This window comes from Anopheles coluzzii, chromosome 2, assembly GCF_943734685.1.
Source record: "Anopheles coluzzii chromosome 2, AcolN3, whole genome shotgun sequence".
Classification (NCBI taxonomy): Eukaryota; Metazoa; Arthropoda; class Insecta; order Diptera; family Culicidae; genus Anopheles; species Anopheles coluzzii.
Genome location: NC_064670.1, coordinates 29,906,098 through 29,925,924, shown reverse-complemented (window position 1 = coordinate 29,925,924; position 19,827 = coordinate 29,906,098). Strand labels below are relative to the sequence as shown.

Sequence of the window (19,827 nt, the reverse complement as noted above, 5' to 3'; positions counted from 1 at the left end):
TTGGATTATTTATTGGTAGGGCCGCTGATGTTGCCACCATCAGTTTGGTCTGTGCCTCGTTTATCTGCAATCCAAGGTTCTCTGCCGCCTGTTCGATCCCTTGGTAGGCTTCTGCTACATAGGAGAGCCGCAGGCCAATGATGTCTCATCATCAGCGTATGCCAGGATCTGAGTTGACTTATAGAAGATGGTTCCCGTAGTTTCCACCCTCGAGTCGCGGATGGACGACCCCTCCAGCGCCAAGTTGAATAGGAGACAGGCAAACCCGTCCCTCTGGCGAATACCTTTTGGTGGTAGCATAAGATCCTGAGAGATTTCCATCCACCCTCACCTGGCATGTGATGTAGGTCATAGTCATTCTAGCTAGCCTTATCAGTTTGGCCGGGATTCCAAATGAGCTCATAGCGTCGCATAGTTTTACGCTGGCTATGCTATCATTTGCAGCTTTGAAGTCAATGAACAGATGGTGGCGTGTCGTGTCTGTCTTCTGCCATCATCTCCAAGATCTGCCGCAGGGAAATCTCTTGCTTTGCATTGGCGAAAAAGTAAAAAAAAACAATGTTCATTTTGTACATAGTGTATCGATTTTTATTGATAGCATCATTACAGATTGGCGGCCACTTCGTCGTGGGAGACGATGTGTAACGAGCTTACGTATGCCTAAGTAAGCAAAACCTTAACGATTTATCTCTACAAACTACCTGAGTTGTGCCTATTTTTGCTTATGCTTTGCGAATAAATATACGTTTAACAACAACAACAAAAAAACCACCCGAATGGTAAAGCTATGATTAAAGGAACGTCAGACAGTTTTTTGTTTGCAAAATGCAGTTTGTTTGTTTGTTTGTTTGTTTTTTGTTTCCTTTTTTGGAATTTTGAATACATGGGCGTTACCGGTTGGTTGGTTGGTCGGTTGCGATGGATGTGTTAGGGTTTTTTTCTTCTTCTTCTGGGGCGTAGTGTTCTAGTGGTATCCGGGTTTTGCTCCACACGTTTGTTCTTCTCGCGCAACTTAAAGCATCGTAACTGACGTGCCCGTGCCACCCACCGCGCGCCTGCTGTGCACAAGCGATTTTGACACACGCGGCGCGCGCTTTCGACAACATCAAACTACAGTATCCATATGCTGCCAGCCAAACTCATGCAAACTGTACTTGCAGGTATGGGTAACTCCACTAACCGCCTAAACACCTAACTTACTCTCTCTCTCTCTCTCTCTCTCTCTCTCTCTCTCTCTCTCTCTCTCACACACTCTCTCTCTCTCTCACTCTCTCTCTCACACACACATACATTCACACACACGCACAGACCTGTATTAAAATTGTACCACCGACACCACCGGCACCACCACCACTACTGGGCGGTGGACTGGTGGGCCGTCCTGCTTACCTGCTAAACGCTGCCTAATATCTTTGTGCCAATCACTAAAATGTGATGATTGTGAAATAATTTCAAATTACGATTCGTAATGTTTCAGTGTGCAGTAGTAGTTGCGCGCGCTCCTTTTTGCCTAATTGGTAACTTAGCTCTTAGCCTTCTCGCGCGTCGTCCCGTCCCCTGTCCGGTACTCGCTCGTCATGTCGTGGTGCTCCGGTGCTTTGCTTCCCTATTCGCACCGTTACACACATACGCCGCACTGGCAATTGCGATCTTCCCTGCTGCCTCCCCATGGCTGCTCTATTATAAAAAGACCCACCGCGCGAGCCCAATACTGTAGTGGTGAAGAATTTGTTTTGTTCGAACTGCAGGTTCATTTGTGGCGATGGCCTGGCGCTGATTGGTATTGTGGTAATATGTGCGCAACGCAAAGCCGCAGGTTAATCGGTAAAATACTGCATAGGATAAAACACAACGCACGAAATGGGTCTAGCTTAGCCTTAAGTACTACCTTAACTATCCCTTAGACAGGGGCCGCAAAAAAAAAAAGAAATAAAACTTGGCTGCTCCAATTCGTGGCGGCCATGGCGGGCCGTTTGTCCCGCGAACCACTTTCGCACAGGAAGAGAGAGAGAGAGAGAGAGAGAGAGCGCGGGCGCGTGAAGAGAGAAAGAACGACAGTGGGAATGGGAAGAGAATGCGAGATTGCTGGCTGTCCAGATGGCACACACACACACACCCTGCCGTGGTTACAGGTAACCGAACCGTACCATGTCGCGGCAAACGCCCGACATCCGCTTAATGTAAGCCGGGTTGTACAGCATATCCTTGGCGAGCTCGTCGATGTCGACCAGCTCCGTCGTCTCGAGCGCGGCCGACACGTTCGGCAGATCCTTCTCCACGCAGCACGTCGAATGGAGCGTCATCAGTGCCATGCCTGTTGTGTATGGGAAGGGGGGATTAGTAATCGATCGAAGGCCCAAAGAACGCGTGAGACTCGTCTGCGCTCTACGGCCGAACGCTGTACCTACCGAAACCGAACCGGGCGTACTTCTTCATGTGCATTTGGAGCCGCTCGAAGGGGAACAGCTCCCGCCCGTTCACCGTGCCGAGCTCGTCCATGCGGCGCACCAGCGCGCTGTGGTACTTGCGCAGCAGCTCGGGCAGCCGCTCGCGCAGCTCGCTGTCCGTGCAGCAGAAGATAAAGTAGGACAGGTCGATGGCGGGCGTGGCACACCGGGCCACCTGCCAGTCGAGAAACTTGAGCTCTTTGGCATTCTGGCTGTGGTGGTGGTGGTGGTGGTTGTGCTGATGGTTGTTGAAGCCATTGTTGTTGTTGTTGTTGTTGTTGTTGTGCCCATCGTCGGTACCGTTACGCTGGGCCGGCTACAAGAGCAGAGGAAAGAAAAGAAGCAAAAAAACAAGTTACAATCGGTGCCACCAGTCTCGTATCCCCTCGGGTGCCTGCCTTCTTGCCTGCCTGCCTGCCTGCCTGCTCCCACCACCTCCCCCCCCCCCCCACCTCCCCCCGCCCTTTCCCCACTTACCATCGGCCGGTACAGGATGTTGCTGATCCAGCAGTCCCCGTGGCAGATGACGGTATCGTCCCGGTTCTGCACGCAGTCCACCATCGCCTGCCCGTACTCGTCCCGGAACCGGCACAGCCGCTCCGCGACCGCCCCGTCGCCCGCCGCCGGATTGCGCTGCAGCGTCTCGATCGCGTAGTCCACCTTGCGCTGCAGAAAGTCGACGAACGAGCTGTGCAGCGGCGGCACAAAGATCGTCTCCTGCAGCTCGCTCACGATCTGGGCGTACGCGTCCGGTGCCTGCTGCTGCATCGCGAACGAGATCGCGTGGAACTGGGCGAGGTGGGTCAGCACCAGCAGCACGTCCTCGTACGCGAGCGGCTCCGTGCGCGGAAAGTTGCGGTACCCGTGCGCCATCAGGTCGCGCTGCAGAATGTACTCGAAGCCCTCGCAGCACTCCGACACGATCACGCTCGGGTAGTGCGCGAAGCTTTTGGCGGTGCGCAGCCCGCGCGCCTGCTGGAAGCGCTCGAACATCGGCAGCACCACGTCGAACACGTACTTTTCGCGCTGGAAGTGCGCGGAGCTGTTGTAGAGCGAGCGGCGCAGGCTCGTGGTCGGGGCCACCTTCGCGATCACGCTGAACGGCTTCGGCAGCTCGGCAAACATCAGCCTGCAAAAAGGTGGACGGAACGGTTTCGCCAAGAAGAAGGGTTGGTTAGTAAGAGCGGGCGAACGGGCGGTGGGGGCGGGGAGAGGAGGTAGTGCATGAGTTGTTTATTACGGATTGGGAACGTGTTTTGCCCGGGGTAGAAGGGGGGGGGGGGGGGGGGGAATTAAATCATTCCAGCGCATACTACATCTAGAACGGGTGTGTGTGTGTTTCTAGTTTGCAATTGCACCATCGGAACTGGGTGCATTCCCAGTTATCAGCGTGCCAAACCGCCTTGGAGTGGAATAGGAATAGCAACGCTGCCGCCACAGCGAATAAGCATAACATCGAACGTACGAGATAACTCAAATCACAACTCCTACGCGGCTCTCTACAACGGCCGAACCCCGTTTTCTACAAACACAACTGTCACCAACACACATTGCACGGCGATGTGTGCAACACATCTGGGCAGTGTACTACCGAAGGGTGGCAAACAAAGACAGCGAAAAGAGGGAAAGAGAGAGAGAGAGATAGCGAGAGAGAAGTATCTCATTAGCATCAGCTTAGTTATCATCATCCTGCAAATGCCCCCGTAACGGGGATGATCTCGTAATATATTCATTAGCACGCGGGGTTTTACCAACACACGCTCAGGTGCAACTGAACCAAGACCCCATAATTGAGCCTGAAATGAGCTTGCAATGAACTGTCATTCAGAAGTTAAAAGAAGAAAACAGAAAGGTTAAAATATAAGGGAGCTTATCATTCCTTGTTTTTTTTTCTGTCTCGCAATCATGACCTAGTCAACGTAATAAGCGTAAACCAGTTACAAAACTGCGCGAATTATATTGTTTTGCTAAATTGCTGCTTTTGTTAAAACTGTCGTGTTTATTTATTCTTCGCGTCACTTTCCACGTACTGGAGGTTCCGCGAACACAAAAAGCCCATTGATCGGATTCCGGCTGGGCCCGGGGATCACACAAAACAAAGGGAAACACTGTTTCGGTGGGAGTGTATGTGTTTTTTTGTTTTGTTTTCGCATAATGCACACACAGCACCTCCTGCATTGGACTAGCAAATGATCACTCTTCATCACCCTTCATGCAGCCTGCCGGGGTACAGGCCGTGGCGGAACGTACAATAATAGTATATACACACTCGCAAGTGGTACCCCTTCCCCGTGCCCCATGTTGATCATAACCATTAGCACCTTCGGCAGTTGGGTTGAAAGGGAGGGAGGGACTCAGGCCCAAGAAAATGTCAGGCCCACTGCATAACACAGGGCCGGGCGCGCGATCGCGGTCCGGCCCGCACGCTGAAAAGGGCTGACATAATTGGTGAAACTTGTCACGCTCAGCGTTGTGTGTCCCTTTAGCGAAATGGGGTGGCAAAGTCAACATCTGCCCACCACCCGCCCAGTGTGTTTGTGTGCACAAGTGTGCCTGTATGTACAAATGTGTGTGTGTCCGTTCTTCAAAGACTCTAGAGAGCCAGAGACACTCACTCATCTACTACATACAACGATCTAGGTCCGTAACATACTTCAGCCCCACAATCGCGCTCCTTCCCTTGCATCTTTTCTCACCCTCTGTCCCTCCACTTCTTCTCTCTCTCTCTCTTTCTCTCACTCTTTCATTCTCTCTCTCTCTTTCTATTGTGGATAGACGCTCGCTAAATCAATCCACCACTTGACACAGGTGTGAAAATACGGAAAACCTGCCGACGGTGACACATTCACACTGTTTACATACCGATTACTAACAGTTACGTTTGCTCATACCAAGGGTGATGTGAAGGGGAGGGAGAGGGACAGCAAAAAAAAAAGGGTGAAAGGTGGTATGGGAAGCCGTTTTGCTGAACTTTGTGTTTTGCACAGCAACAACAATAACAAAAAACCATATGGAACCAACGTGTGTGCGGCGCGCACGTGTGCACGCACGCGAAGCAAGCCATGAAAACCGTGGCTCGTTTGGGGGCGCCGCGCGGCTCATGTTTTCCGCCAAGGAAGGAAGGAAGGCAGGAAGGAAGGAGGGAAGAAAAAAAACAAACAAATCGATGGCCGGCGGTTGCTTGGATTTGGTTTGGCGGTGAGGGATCATCGATTTGTTGTACCGCAAATAAGGGGTTTTCGCTTGTTGCCGATTATGCAAGCCCCGCCTCTGCCTTTTTGCCTGCGATATTTGCTAACCGCGTTTTCTTTTCTTTTTTGCCTTTGTTTGAACCGATGAACCGTCCGATTAGCGCGACCAAATAATGTGCGCATCCGTCCTGCCGCCTCCCGTTCCCTGTCCCGTCACGCAAATCATTTAAAGGGACCACACGGTGCGCGTTTGTGTGGCTGTGTACATTTGTGTTTAGGGGGTTCGTCGTCTGTTTAATTTTGATCTCTTTCTACTTTTTCCCCATTATTAAACACACACACACACACTTTCCTGACTTCCGCTGTTCGCTTGGGAAATGGCATCACCGCAACGCGATCGTATTCGACACACACACACACACCGATTCTTCTGGTGTCTTAGCCAGCGGTTAAATTTACTCACGCACCCCGTTATGCATTCCTTCTCAGCTGAGCGGCAGCTTTCGCATCATGTGTGCGTGAGTGTGTGTGTGTGTGATGGTTTTATTTTTGGTGCGTTTCTTTAAGGCGAAAGTTTGAGCTGAGCTTAGCAACCGCTGCGTACGTGCGTGAATGGTGCGTGTGTCTTTTTTGCATATATATTGAATGCAAATTGATTTCAATTCGAGAAACACAGAAAGGGGCCTATCTTCCGCATTGAAGAGTTGAGTTTTTTTTTACAACAACAAAAAAGCCTTTTTGGCACAGTGAAATTGCTGTTACGCTTTGCGAATAGGAAATAAACGGTTCCTCTACCATTATGCATTATAAATTAAAACTTTAAAATATAAATTAAAATATAAAAATAAAAAGCACTCTATACACTAACCTTCGACATTCTCTTTTTATTTTTTGCATGTTGTGAAATTCTAGCATACAAAAAAAACCAACAAGCGCTCTCTCTGCGTGCCCTTCGCACAAAACAATCGACAATCATAATTTTCGGAAAAAACATTAAATATTAAAACCCCTTTCCCCTTGTGTCGATGCCACCAGCGCGAGATTTCTCGTGAACTTTTCACAACTCAACACCAGCCCCTCGCCACCCCATCTTTTACTGGTGTGTAATATAGCAAGAAAGAGAGAGAGAGAGTGAGAGGGGGGAAAGGGTTCCTCTACATCCCGTTTAGAAGTGCGCCACCTTACGCGCGCGCCATATGAATTGGAAAGGAATCGGACCCCAAAACTGGAACGGCATCGGTGGGTTCCCCCACAGTAACCCCCTACCCCTCTGTTCGGAAGACGACGACCAGGTCTGGCAGGTAAAGCCAGCCAGCCTGAGGTCAGTGATCTCACGTACGCAATTTCGGCCGCCGACTCGTAAATTGCACTGCGGACCGGGAGGGGGGGGGGGGGGGGGGCGCGCGGCCCGATGACGACAACACGATCACGCGGCGTACGAGCGCTCGGTTAAGACACACAGCGTGCGCCCGGCCGCGGTTGAAAATTTTGGGAAAGGGACAGCTGAGACACCGCCGATCGTGAGTCTCGACCCTCTGCTTGCTGTTCGTGTATGTGTGTGAGTGCGTGTGTTGATCAGATTGTTCGTGGTCAGTTTCCAGTCTTACTGGGCTGGTATTATGCTGCACCAGCGCGCGCGCTTGATATTGCATTCAAAAAGTGCCGGTTGACGTTACCCCCTCGTGCTTGTTGTGTGCGAGAGGTGGGGGGGGGGGGGTATGTTTTTTTTAAACTCACCTTTATTTTATGGGTACATATTTTATTTATTTTGTTTTTTTTTTTTGCATCAACGCTTTTGTTGCCCCTTTTCGGTTCATTTTTTGGGTGATTTTTGTTTTATTTTGGAAACGATTATTTTGCGACCTCGCAATCGTGTGGCCGGTTAGGGGGCGGCGGCGGTGTGTTGATGCACGTACGCCACCCAGTACAATCACGGTCGGCCAACATTACCAGCAGCAGCAGCTGGTAAAGACGATGAACCCTTTCACCGACCAGTGCCGCTCAAGAGTGCGCCCAGGCTTTGCTCGATTACAGTTTGTCGAGGATTTTTCTTTCTTTTTATTATTATTCATCTCGCTTTGTATTTGTGTCACAAACAAAAACAGTTTACAGTTGCAACGAAACTTTCTTCTTTTGCAAACATCCCCCAGGCACAGGGAGCACTGAGAGCTGGGAAAGCAGAACGCAGCGCTGGGATGCGGAAATGTGGATACAACGCGCCTTGAAAAAGCGTTGGCGAGCAAATCGATTGCCGTGGGCCTGTGTATCTGTGTGAGTGTGTATGGTTTTGAAATTTATCACTTGAACTATCACACCGTACAGATGTTTTTGCTGTACCAAAACCTTCACCAACTCACGATCACGTGCGTGTGTGTGTGTGATCGAGGCAAAGCTTTCCCCTCGGTAGAGAGAACGGAACCAAGAGACAGGAACAAAGTGCGTGCCGGGTGGTTGTGTTTTGTAACAGGAAACCAAGCAACCAAGGGAATGGCGAGGAGCAGGGGGAGGGGGTCTGTCGGGCGTATAATTCAGCCACTTTTCGACGGTTTCCGAGCGGCACGATGGGTACGAAACGGCGTTCCCGTGGTGGAAGCCAAAATCACGCAACTAAGCACGTGCTGCGAACAGCAAAAGGAATGGGGGGGGGGGGGGGATGAAATCAAAGCATCGATCGGGGAACGGGGATGAGCGAGTGCAAGGCAGGAAGGGGTACATTCTTTTCACCGCCTGCTCGACAAAAAAAAATGCCAAAATTCGATGACCGGCTCGAAATTTGACACCATTACGGGGTTCGTCGCCTGCTCGTTCGGCATTTAACGAGAAGGTTTGAAAGAATGTGGGGAACAAAGGGGTAGGAAGGAGCTTTTGCAGGAGGAAAGAAGGGCTAAAATAAACAATTACAAATCCACACACACACACACACACACACACCAAAGGGCCACGAGGAGTTGCTCGTGACGTTGTTGAATAAAGCAGCGGAGGGCCGTGTGAGTGAGAACGAAGCGGTTGGTTTGTTTGTTTTTCTTTTTGCTTCTTCTTTTTGTAGTACACATTGGCACTGTTTTTTTGCTTTTGTTTTTCTTTTGTTATTGTTACTGTTACGTCGCATAACTCTTCATTTACCAGCCCCCTCGCGTCCCACGCGTTCCTTCCCAACATTCCTCCGTTTTTGCTCTGCAATTGTTTTGCTTTTCTGGGGGCGCTCTGGGGGCGTCCAACGTCCCTTCCGGAGAACAGGGGACCGCAGCAGCAACAACAACAGCAACAACAACAACAACAACAGCAACAAAGAAGCATCAAACACTGACCTACCGTACGGGGACACACTACGGCGCCCGTCGACGCCCTGCGGATGAAAATGGCAACGTCACACCACAAGCACAGATGTAGTTAATCAGCGGCCCCGCACACACACACACACACACACACACACACACACAGGGCGCGAGAGCGGCTGGACCGGCGAGACGAATGTGCTTCAGTGTGCTTTCTCGCAAACCAACAACAAGACCAAACACAGTCTCGCCGAATACCAAACACCGAACGAAAAGAAAGAAGAACAAAAAAGGCATGAAAAAGCTGACTGGGTCACACGGGCGAAACAAAACCAAACGGAACAGAAGAACAAAAAAGCCCACACTGCCGCCGCCCAACACTGGGACCCCATCACAGCCGCCACCACCATCACTACCAAAGGGCAGCAGCAGCACCCCACCAGCACCAGCAACCACGCCGGATTTGCTCTTAACGGTCTTGGCAGCGCGAGCGCGTGTGCTTGCGTGGAGATAGAAGGAAACAAGGGCAGCTCCGGTCACACACACACACAGACACACACACACACACACAGGCAGACAGAAACTCCGGTTCGAAAGCTGAAACCTCACCGATGAACTCCCGCGGTCAATGGCCTGGGCGCGCGCTGTCGCGCGTTCGCAAACGTAATCGACAAGACGACCGGGAGAGGGGGGGGGGAGGGTGGGGAGAGAAACCTGATCATCTCTCAGACCACTTCCCCCTTTCACCCTCTCAACCCTTTCCCCCCCCCCCCTGGCCCCTCTCCCCTCTCCCGGTGTGTTTACGAAGGATTTTTGTCAACGTCTGCAGTTTTCGAGGTGTTCACAGCGGATTCCCTCAGCCCAGCAGCACCCAACAGCAGCAGCAGCAGCAGCCGCGCCTGTATGCGGTAATGGGAGGCCGCATCTGATCGGCGAGTTTTATTTTTTTTTATTCCTCCGCCTTTCTTTCCCTTTTCGCTTCGCTCTGGGCACACAAACACATGTGCAGCCCTTCTCTGGTGGCTTCCAATTAGCCCCTCTCCCCCCCCCCCCCCTCCCTCCCCATTCCCTTTCCGCACAGGCTTTACCGCACCCCATATCCAGGCAGCAGGCTCGACACCGGGTCGTCGGCACGATCGGCGCGGGTGAAAGTGTGCGGCCTTCCTCCTCCTCCTCCTCCTCCTCCTACTCCCGCTGCTGCTGCTGCTTTGGCGAGGGATCCGGAAAGGATCTCGCGCACCATCTGGTCTATTGGTCTACATTTCCTTCCGCTGCTCCTCCCGCACACACACACGCGCGCGCGAGCGAGCGCGCGCACCCGGGCCGCGGCCGTTTGTCGAACCCGAGGAGCGCCCCAGACGCGGCTCGACGATGATAATTGTGGGAAAAAGCAACCATCTGCAAAATGCGCCCCACGGCGCACTCGCGTCTTCGGCGAACTTTAAACACACGCCCCCGCACACACACGCTCCCCCCCCCCCCCATCCCCTCCCTTCTCTCCGGTACCTAAAAAAGCGGAAAGAAGAAGATCGCGTCTGCGTTCCCCTGTGACGGTGGTCATTTGTGTGTCTTGTGTGTGTGTGAGTGTGTGTGTGTGGTTTTTTGTCTGTTCTGCTTCTTTCTTTCGGTTAGCTGAGGTTGCTGCGCCCGCAAACCCGCCACCCTTGGCCGCCTGTGTGTGTGTGTGTGTGTGTTTTGCCAGCCTCAGCAGATCGAGTCCCAGAAAAGGGCCGCGAGATGCGCTCTGGCCGCGTGTTGCATTTGCGCGGGACGGGGCAAGGGTACAGTACCGTCGGCTTGTCTTTGTGTGTGTGTGTGTGTGTGCTTGGTGTGAGATTGCAGTTTCCAGGGTTCACACGAAGGGCGCACCCAACGCAGCACGCGAAAAATGATGGCAAACGCGATCGCGATCAGCGTCGAGTGGGAGATTTAAATTTGAGTTCATCGCACTAGAGAGATCGCAACAACAGAGCGGACGACGCTTTGCCCAATAGAACGGGTCGCCGAAATGGGACAGAATTTGGGTGGCAAGCGAAAACGAGGGCATACAACAGCAAACCAACCAAAAACCAGTGAGGAAAAACACTTTTCAGCAAACGCAGCGCACATATTTAAACATTTCTCGACGTATCCGGAAGGGGGGGGGAGGGGGTAAGGGGCTAATGTTTGGACCCTGCCAATTCCTCCACCCGTTTGACCAACTGACCGCATTAGTAGGTATGCTTTTTGGTGTGTGTGTGTGTTTTTGTTCTGCTTCACAGGCGTCCACACTATTTGTTTGCACAGAGCCACACTTAAACAAATCGTTTGAAAATGTTTTCAAACCCTAACCTAGATGCGGAATAGCGCTACAGGAAACCTCCGTAGGAGTAAACCACCACCTAGCCCTGCCACTCAGGATCAGTCAAACCATTAGCGCCGGTAAAGACCACTAAACGAGTCGCCCATCGCCTCATTCTAAGGCGTTGCCTAACCTTGATTACGCGCCACCGAACTTCAAAACATGCGCCCGGTGACCGGTGCTTCCAAGATTCTAACATCCCACTCTACCCTCCCCCCCTCCCCACTCCCCCCCACATTCCAATCCAATGCCGATGCTAAAAGCCCATTGTTATGCTAATGCTCTGTTGTGTGTGTTTTTAGCGTCGCCTGCCCATTTCGGCAGGCCCGCGTTCAACGGCCTCTCGGGCCGACGGGCGGCATTGAAAGCGAAACCACACCAAAAAGATTGATCGCGCGCGAAGTGCTGTTTGGGGTCGGTGACAAGGGCACCCGGCACACCATGTGCCATTTGTCATCCCGCGCAGCGCAAGGGCGTGCTTGCAGCGGAGACGGTGTTGCTGCGTTTTTGGCAGCATCGTCTACTGACCTCTCCTTATTTGGAGGGTGAGGTGGATGGCGGGGTGGCCAATATCGGGCGCTTGTTCTTGTTGTTATTTTGGAGCCCCTTGCTATCTGTTGCCCGACGCTATCCGGACAGGAGATGGCGCCAGTCGCCCGCCACGTGTCAGCGCGCCCGTAGCGTGATCCATCAATCATCAAACACGTCGGAACATTGTTTTTTTCCCTTCTTCCGTGGGCTGTTTGTACTCAGTGAGATCTTTTTTCACCAAATTCCACGACTGGGCCTACCTCGTAAAAGTGAACGCTGTTTTGTTTTGCAGCAGCCAAAAACTCGCTTCGCTTCCGATTTGTATCTCCACCGCGTGGTGCTGCTCCACGCTTTGCGCAATGTAGGCGCGCGCGCGCGCACGTTCTTGAGCGTGTTTGTGAGGGTCGCGTCTTCCTTCGTTTGCGGTGTGAGGGATGAGGTGCACACATTCTTTAAATTCCTGCTCGGACTTCCACCGCCCGTGACTCACACACACACACACCCGCTACTCCGTGGCCCCTCCCCCAGTGCGGCCAGTCAACGGAATGAAGGTCAGTATTCGCAAACCCGCGGGGCCACCCCGAAACCGATAACGATCACGCCGCGAGCACGCCGTCAGAACAGCATTAGGAAAGGGAGGAAGAGGGAGGGGAGAGAACTGGGGTGGCCATTAAAAGTCAACAACAACAAGCAGCACCAGCAGCAGCGTTGGCGTTGGTTCTCAGTTAGAAACGTGCTCGAAATCCAGAACATCCAGCCCCGTGGGTTTGCTTTTGCGGTGCTGTGGCGGTTGTGGTGCAAGGTGGGCGACCGGGGCGCCGCAAGAACGCGAACGCTCGCGCACACACACACACACACGCAGACAGCCCCGGGCAAGTCAACAACGTTCTCGCGAGAACGCACGTAGAACAACAAGAAGACCAGTTGAATGGAACGAAAGGGAAAACCGAAAAACAGGTTTCTCGCCAACCCCGAACGCCTTTCCGGTCCCCACTGTCCACTGTCTCCTCTTCCGTCTCTACCCTTTCCGGCCCTCCCCACCTCAGGGGGGGGGGGGGGATGTTATGTTTTGCGTATTTTTTAATAAGTCGCGTTCCCGTCGTTCTGTGTGCGTTCTTTAGCGGGCGCCGGTCCGTCCGCGCGGTGCTGCTGTCGGGGGGGTTGATGCTGGAGGAAGCAGAGCTTGCAAACAACTTTACCCCAACGCTGGGCCCTTCCCGATCATTCTCTCCCCCCTCCCCAGCCCTCTTACCAGTGGCGGTGGCTGCAGGCTCGCTGTGTGTGTTTGTGTTTGTCTGCAAATTACGTCGTACGGTTTTCGGTGTGAATTCTGCCACATTCCATTCCACCAAGCAACAGCGCAGGTAGAACGAAACCGCAAAGCGGACAGGGCCACAAAACAGGAGTCTAGAAGGTTTCCGGACGGTTTGCTTCAGGTGGGGCGAGCCGGGCGGGATTCGCGAACGACTGAGGATCGCATTTCACGCGCGCGCGGCATCCTTCTCATGAATGAAGTTGCATGCACCAGTTGCTGTGGCGAGGTTTGGAAATTCAAAGCAAAGCTTTCATTTAGAAAAAAAAAACCCTCAAAAAATGCATTTCTGTTGCATTAAAATGACAAACCAAAACCCAAACCTTCCGCGTCTTTGGCACAACCATTTGTCTGTAATCATTGTGTTTAATGAAGATGTATAAAAGAAGACAGCACTGCATTGCCACCGCCGTCCCACATTACAGCCGTCCCGGTCTGAAAACATTAGCTTCAATTGAGTTAGAATTCTCAAGTCTCTCCGAGGGACGGCAGCCGGACCAAAAGAGGTGTGTGTGTGTGTGCTGCGCTTCGTTTAAATGTAGTTCAAAGTCACGCCGTCACAAATGTGGGTCAATCGATCGCCCTCCCCGTTGGGTTGAGCAACCACACACACACACACACAACTAGAGAATGATGATCATCAACCAACAGCAGGGTCGTCGTCTTACGCTTAGAAGTGTCGCGTAGACAATGACCATTGTCCGAGTAAACTATGCGCGCCACTACCTTCGAGCAAGCAAACCCGCCCGCTTCGCTGTGCTGTGTGCTGTTTGATCATCTGCATCCGGTTGGGGCTTGCACCCACGTTTTGGTAGAGTGCGGGCGGCTTCTGCAATGCATTTACGCACTGTGGCCGGCTACAATCCACTGTGCGCCTCCATCAAACAAACAAGCAGAGGTAACGTGCAGATAAACACACACGCGCGCACACACACAGTGGGCGGGCACGGTTTAACAACAAACAACAACAAAAACAGGAAAAAAGAGCAAAAACACATACAAAAGAAAATAGCATTATCATCTCCAGTACTGTGGCGGGGGGTTCGTCGTTTACCATAAAACGTGTTGTCGTTTATGTTTAGAACTTTAATTGCCGCCAAACGCTCTAACCCTGCGGTCGCAGCAAACTTTTGATTTTACCTCAAATTGCCAAATTTTATAAATGATCAAGAGCCGCGGGCCAGTTCATTTAGCACTCAAAGTATTGCATTATAAAAGATTTCAAACCAAATAATTCGATAATGCTATCAAGCAATACGATTGGTGATATTGATGTTTTTTGTGTAATAATGCTATCCAAGCAAGGTTAAAGATTAGTAATTCATATTATTAAAACCAATTGTAAAAGTAGTACGGTAGTCAGATCTCAGTTGCTGCTTAAAGCACATGCTAGTCACAGCATTATTATTTTTGGATAAAAAAATTGTTTGCTATGGTGGTAGTTTTGAACAAGCAAAATGATCGAATTATGGAGCATGTTCTTGATATGCCAACATTTAACGGCTCCATGATATACAAGCAGTCAAGCGATATCATCGAAATTCATCGCCTGAGTTGATTGGACTAGCTATATCGATCAAATAAGAATTCCCATTGTTTTTCATTATGAAAAGCCATTTAAAGCCCTGGGCTAAAATATTTTTGTGAAAAGTGTTTGCTTCCGACAGGACTCAGCTACAACACCATAAAACTTCAACGAAGTTGTGCGTTCGGCTTGCAATGACTTTGCAAAGCTTTTGCGTCCGGTTATCGAATACAAGGAAAAAAGATTTTAACTCAACTAAGATAAATTTAATGATGATTTAATGACTTAATGATGTTGTAGACATCAATTCCGCAGATGAATAGAATCTGGTTTGAATGAATTTGATAATAATAATAATAATAATAATAATAATAATAATAATAATAATAATAAGAATTCCCGTAAGAAAGAGTCAAGAAAGTGTACCAAAATTATCATAACATCGGAAAACCCCAGTAATGATATAGTCCATCAAGCCATATTACGATACTCAAGGGTGGACAAGTGCGACGTCAGGCACACTTCGTGCTAAAAGTTGTTGAGTAACTTTTAATACAAATAGTTTCTTCCTATCTTTAAAAAAAATCAGGCAAATCGTTTCGCGGGCCAGATCTAATGTTGCGGCTCTAATCATTTCCCTTTTTTGACCCTGCAATTGTAATTTGCAGCCCAATAATGCAAGCAGCCATTGAGCGCATCTTTTGTTTTGCTTAATGTTTACTGTGGTTGTTTAAGTGCGTCGGCATTGAGCAACGGGCTCGATAAAGACGGTGTCAAACCCAATCTTGAAACACTGTTGCAACACTCCCACACACACACACACACAAACACACGCACAGTTTGTTACCAATCAATATGTCAGCGGGCAAAGCCAAACACATTTGTCGCATCGGGCCCGGGGTGTGTGAATATTGATAAGAAAGCATCGCACACCTTCCCTCTACCGAATTTGATGCCACTTTATCTGCAGGTGGTGTTGTGTTCGTTGTTTCCCCCAACAAAAAAAAAAAAAAACAATTTGGGGGAATGGGGGAACACTCCATCCAGCCCAACGAGCGGTACACATGCACTGCACTGACCACCACCGGGGCACGGTTTGTCTACTTACTCTGCGTTCAGCAGGCCGTTGTTGCCGTCGTCCTTCTCCTCGTTGCCGTTCGCATCGACCGTGGTGGTGGTTGCTCTGATGGGCAGCCCGTGGCCGACGGTGGCCGGCCGTTCGCCGTGCATCCGATTGCTGCTGTTCGTGTTGTTGTTGTTCTCGAAGTCCTCAATGTCCCGGCTGCCCGGCGCGATCACGATCCGGTACACGTCGCCCGAGTAGCTGTCGCCGTTGCGCGAACCGCTCGACACGGTCAGCCGCGGCTCCCGGATGCCCATCTTGGCGACGAACGCGTGTATCGCCTGCAGCACATGGACCGGCGGTGTGGCACTCATCTTGGCTAGGCGTGGACTCGGGCGTTCTCTTGCTTTGTTTGGCCCACGGGGCACTTCCCGAGGCAAATTACGATACTGTTCCTCCAAAACTGTCCCTAGCGAAAACTGTCGCACATAAGTCACCAGTGCGAGCTCCAGACACACGGCACAGCCTACTACTGTTGCTGTTACAGAGTTTTCCCTAATACAATACTAGTCTGACAAACGCGGCAATGAAATTCGCACGGCTAGAGCACGCAGCCGTGCCACCCTAAACCACCAACACACCGGGGCGTGTATGAAAAGCACGTGCACGGCGATGCACCACAAATAGAAAAACACACTCGCTTTCTCAACTGCACACACGCACGCATACACAAGGACCCCAACACTTCACTAGGAGGGGTACGAAAATGGGGCTTTTCTTTGTCACTCTACCGCTCGGACCGCTTTGACCGAAGCGCCAAACCAAATGGCTCCAAAGTTCCAACTTTGCGATGAAACACACACCGCGCGCACAGCCGTCGCTCGACGAATGCTCGGCTAGGAGGGAAAATTGGCCGGACACAGATCACCGATCGAACCCCGCGCCTCCGTCTCGTAGGAAAAAAAAAACACGTCCTCCTCTGCTGGCCGTCCGACAGGAGGGCTGCCGTGGCTGGGCGAGTCTCTGGCTTGCTGCACGCTGCTGCTCTACCACTCTACCACTGCGCTGGCCTGTGCTGGTGTGTGCGTCTGTGATACCTGTGTGTAAGCGCTTTGCGCGACACCGCGACACCGATCCGATTCAACCCGCCGCAAAACTCGACTGACGCCGTTCGTGCGCATCGCCACGATATTAATACGCGAGAGTTGGCAACCCTTCCGTCCAAAAAGGTACGAGACCGGCCCCGCCGCCGCTCTGCGCTCTTTGCGCTTCTGGCTCTCTGTGTGCGTCCGAGCCCGTTCCGTGCATGTGTGTGTGTGTGTATGTGGTATTGGCACTGCTGCTGCTGCTGCTGCTGCTGGCTCGGCTGCTGTTACTGCTCGGCTGCTGCTGCTGCTTGTTGGGGTGTCGGATTTTAGGCAAAAGGTAGGATTCGGGGTTCAGCCGTTCGTACTGGCATCGAGTTGACATCGCGAACGAGTCCGTACACCTTTTTTTTTTTTGGGACATTCGAAGCAGTTGCTCTGAAAGGGTGAGGGGGGGTGGCTGGTGTATGAGGGGGTTGCGTCTTCTCCGGCAACGAACCGAACCCCTTTAGCGGGGTTAGTTCTCCTTGCGCGTGAACGGCGCAAGCGGTGCGCGGAAAAGGGTAAGCGATAAGCTTTTGCGCGTAGATCGCGCGCGCGCGCGCACACACTCACATAGGCTCGCTCTCTTTCTCTCGCTCTCAAGGAGAACTAACGGGGTGCGCGCGCTCGCGCGCACCCTCGCGCACACACGCTGTCGCTCCACACATAACGGAGAGTTTCGGTGGTGCTCCCCACCACCATCCCCCTTTTGCTTTGCGAGCGAGCGAGCGAGACGGCACACGCGTAGCAAAAAGCTCGCGCTCAGCGACTACTCCATTACCCCGCTCTCGGGGCCGTCGCCTCTCAACAGTGTTTGTAGCGCTACAGTATGGCACAGACAGTGTTCGCGGGCGGGTGATCTGTGCTTGTGTGTGTTTCCACCCTCTCTCTCTCTCTCTCACACACACACAAACACACGCTCCTACACCCTCTTTCCGCATCCAATTACCGGACATCCTTTGGAGCTGGTGATGCTGCGGTGTTGTCGCCCGAGGGGGTTGCGCGTACGCATCGCGATCCATTGCGCACCTCCATCGTGCGGCGATGGCTTTGCGGGCTTTGCGGAGTTCTCAGCGCATGTTTTAGAGGAGTTGTGAGGGTTTAGACATGGGGTGGGGGAGGGTTCTGTTGCTATTTGTGGATCGTTCATCTTGGGGTTTTTTTTTTGTTCGTTTCGTTGGAAGGAGTTTGACAGGGTGGTGAGCTACAAATTTGAAGTTTTTTTTATTATTTTTCTTTCGAGTTGAGAATATTCGATATCTCGAGCCTGCAAAACTGGCGCTGGCACGAAAAGTGACGCAAAGCTTTCGGTGGGGCGGCGAGCGGTGGTGGTTTGTAAGGGGCGGTGAGATAAGACATAAATCTACCCCTTTTCCGGTGTTGTGATGGAGGCGATGGGGGGGGCGAAGCGATGTGTGCCTTCGTATCGAGCTTGGGATGCAAAAATAAAGGCACCAACAACGTGGCCATAAATGCGCATCGATCACGCGTTGGCGTTGGTGTGACGTATTTTTTTTTTCTTTTCTTCTCGATATCACACTTTAAAGGGAGTAAAAGGTGGGCCTTTTGTTTGATTTTGGTCGGTCGGGTCGCGCAGCCGCCGGAACGACCGGGCCATCCGGCGAGGTTTTATGTTTTTATGGTCCGCCCGCCCGCAAAAGCGAACGGCGACGGTCGAACGATTCTGGGGGCCCAATTCTTGGTTGCAGTTTTGTTTATTGCACACGCCCGCCGCAGCCGGAGCTGCATCAGTTTACAGCCGAAAGGCGCCGACAATTTCGGGCTCAGTGCGAAAAGCATCACCCACCTCGAGCCCACCGTACCATAGCCAGCCCCAGCGTTCCGTCCGTTCTCGGGCGTCCAAATCCAATGCACAAAATTCGAACGGCTTTGCAGCAACAGCAACCGTCATTCAGAGCATTCCCATGCGCAACGGGTACAGCAGCAACCAACAACAACGACGACGACGACGACGACAACAGGGTGCCAAAACGGTTTAATGTGCCCCAGTGAGGAAAGGGAAGAGCGAACGGAGAGAAGAAGAAAAAAAGAACACACATACCTACATACACATTTCAACAACGGTTCATTTCCTCGTGCCCTACAGCACGGCAGCAGAAGGTGCAGCAGCAATGCGCACCGGCGCGGCAACCAAATGACGCCTGCACGTACCAACAAAACCGTGCTCCTTTCTTCGGGGCGAGCGGAAAACGAGAAAGCGCACAGAGTACGTCGACGCAGGACCCGAGAACACGTAGCTGTTTATTATACCGGCCGGGCCTGCTTGGACCGCGGCGGCAGGCGAACAAGATCACGAGGTCTTTGGGTAACTGTGGCACCGTCGCACGTTAAACGCTTGCGTCGTGGTCTCGTTTTTTTCCTTCTCTCTACTTTCCTCTCTCTCTCTCTTCAGACAGTGCGTTCTGAGCCACCCAGCAGAGCCGCTCGGCACCGGCCTCCAGCGAGTGGATATTATGTGAGACCCTCGGAGTGCTTTTCGGGCTCTCGGGTCAGCGTACGGATGCGACCATTCGATCCACCACCGACAAACAATTGCTCACGGTTCTCTGGACTGGTGGTTGGTAGCTTTACATGCACTGGGCACTTGGGCCTCCAAATGTGTGTCAACCCGTGGCGGATAACATTTTGCCTGCTCGCGGGGGAGGGGAGCGAGGGATTCGGTGGACATTTTCGTTAATGAAGAGCCAGGTCGAAACATAAAACTGTTACGACTGTTAAGTAATAGCAACGCATGTCTGACTTTTGGTAGAAAGTTTCCAATCTCATTATCGGTTTAAAAATGGACGCATGTTCGTCGAAGCTGGCCGTTTGTTCATTAAGAATAATCATTATTTATGCACAGACGACTACCCTGAGGCGTAGGCGTCGGCCAAGAATTGTAAAAGCTCCCTCGAGGCGAAGAGTTAAAGAGGGATAAATATTTTTAAAAAACATTACTCCCCATTATCCGTGTTCCAAAATTCATGTAAAGCCATAGTACAAGCATTGTTTAAG

General features: G+C 51.7%; 2 protein-coding genes across 2 annotated transcripts in view; one reads left to right on the top strand and one right to left on the bottom strand.

Moving 5' to 3' along the window:
• LOC120948385 (transport and Golgi organization protein 2) overlaps positions 1–19,827 on the top strand; it is a 45,977-nt gene that overhangs the window by 3,409 nt on the left and 22,741 nt on the right. The gene's annotated exons all lie outside the window — the stretch shown is intronic.
• On the bottom strand, positions 562–18,401 carry LOC120948383 (uncharacterized). Its single transcript, XM_040364641.2, has 4 exons — positions 15,731–18,401; positions 2,925–3,576; positions 2,409–2,763; positions 562–2,314 (listed from the first exon to the last, which is right to left on the bottom strand). Exons 1-4 carry the CDS (start codon positions 16,057–16,059, stop codon positions 2,127–2,129), a joined length of 1,524 nt encoding a protein of 507 aa, XP_040220575.2. The 5' UTR covers positions 16,060–18,401; the 3' UTR covers positions 562–2,126.

Bases quoted from the DNA above. Each gene is read 5' to 3' on its own strand.
- LOC120948383 (XM_040364641.2), bottom strand. From the start codon at position 16,059: ATGAGTGCCACACCGCCGGTCCATGTGCTGCAGGCGATACACGCGTTC. The intron at 2,764-2,924 runs GTAAGTGGGGAA...CTGCTCTTGTAG, and splicing joins ACATCCTGTACCGGCCGATG to CCGGCCCAGCGTAACGGTAC. The intron at 2,315-2,408 runs GTAGGTACAGCG...CATACACAACAG, and splicing joins GTACGCCCGGTTCGGTTTCG to GCATGGCACTGATGACGCTC.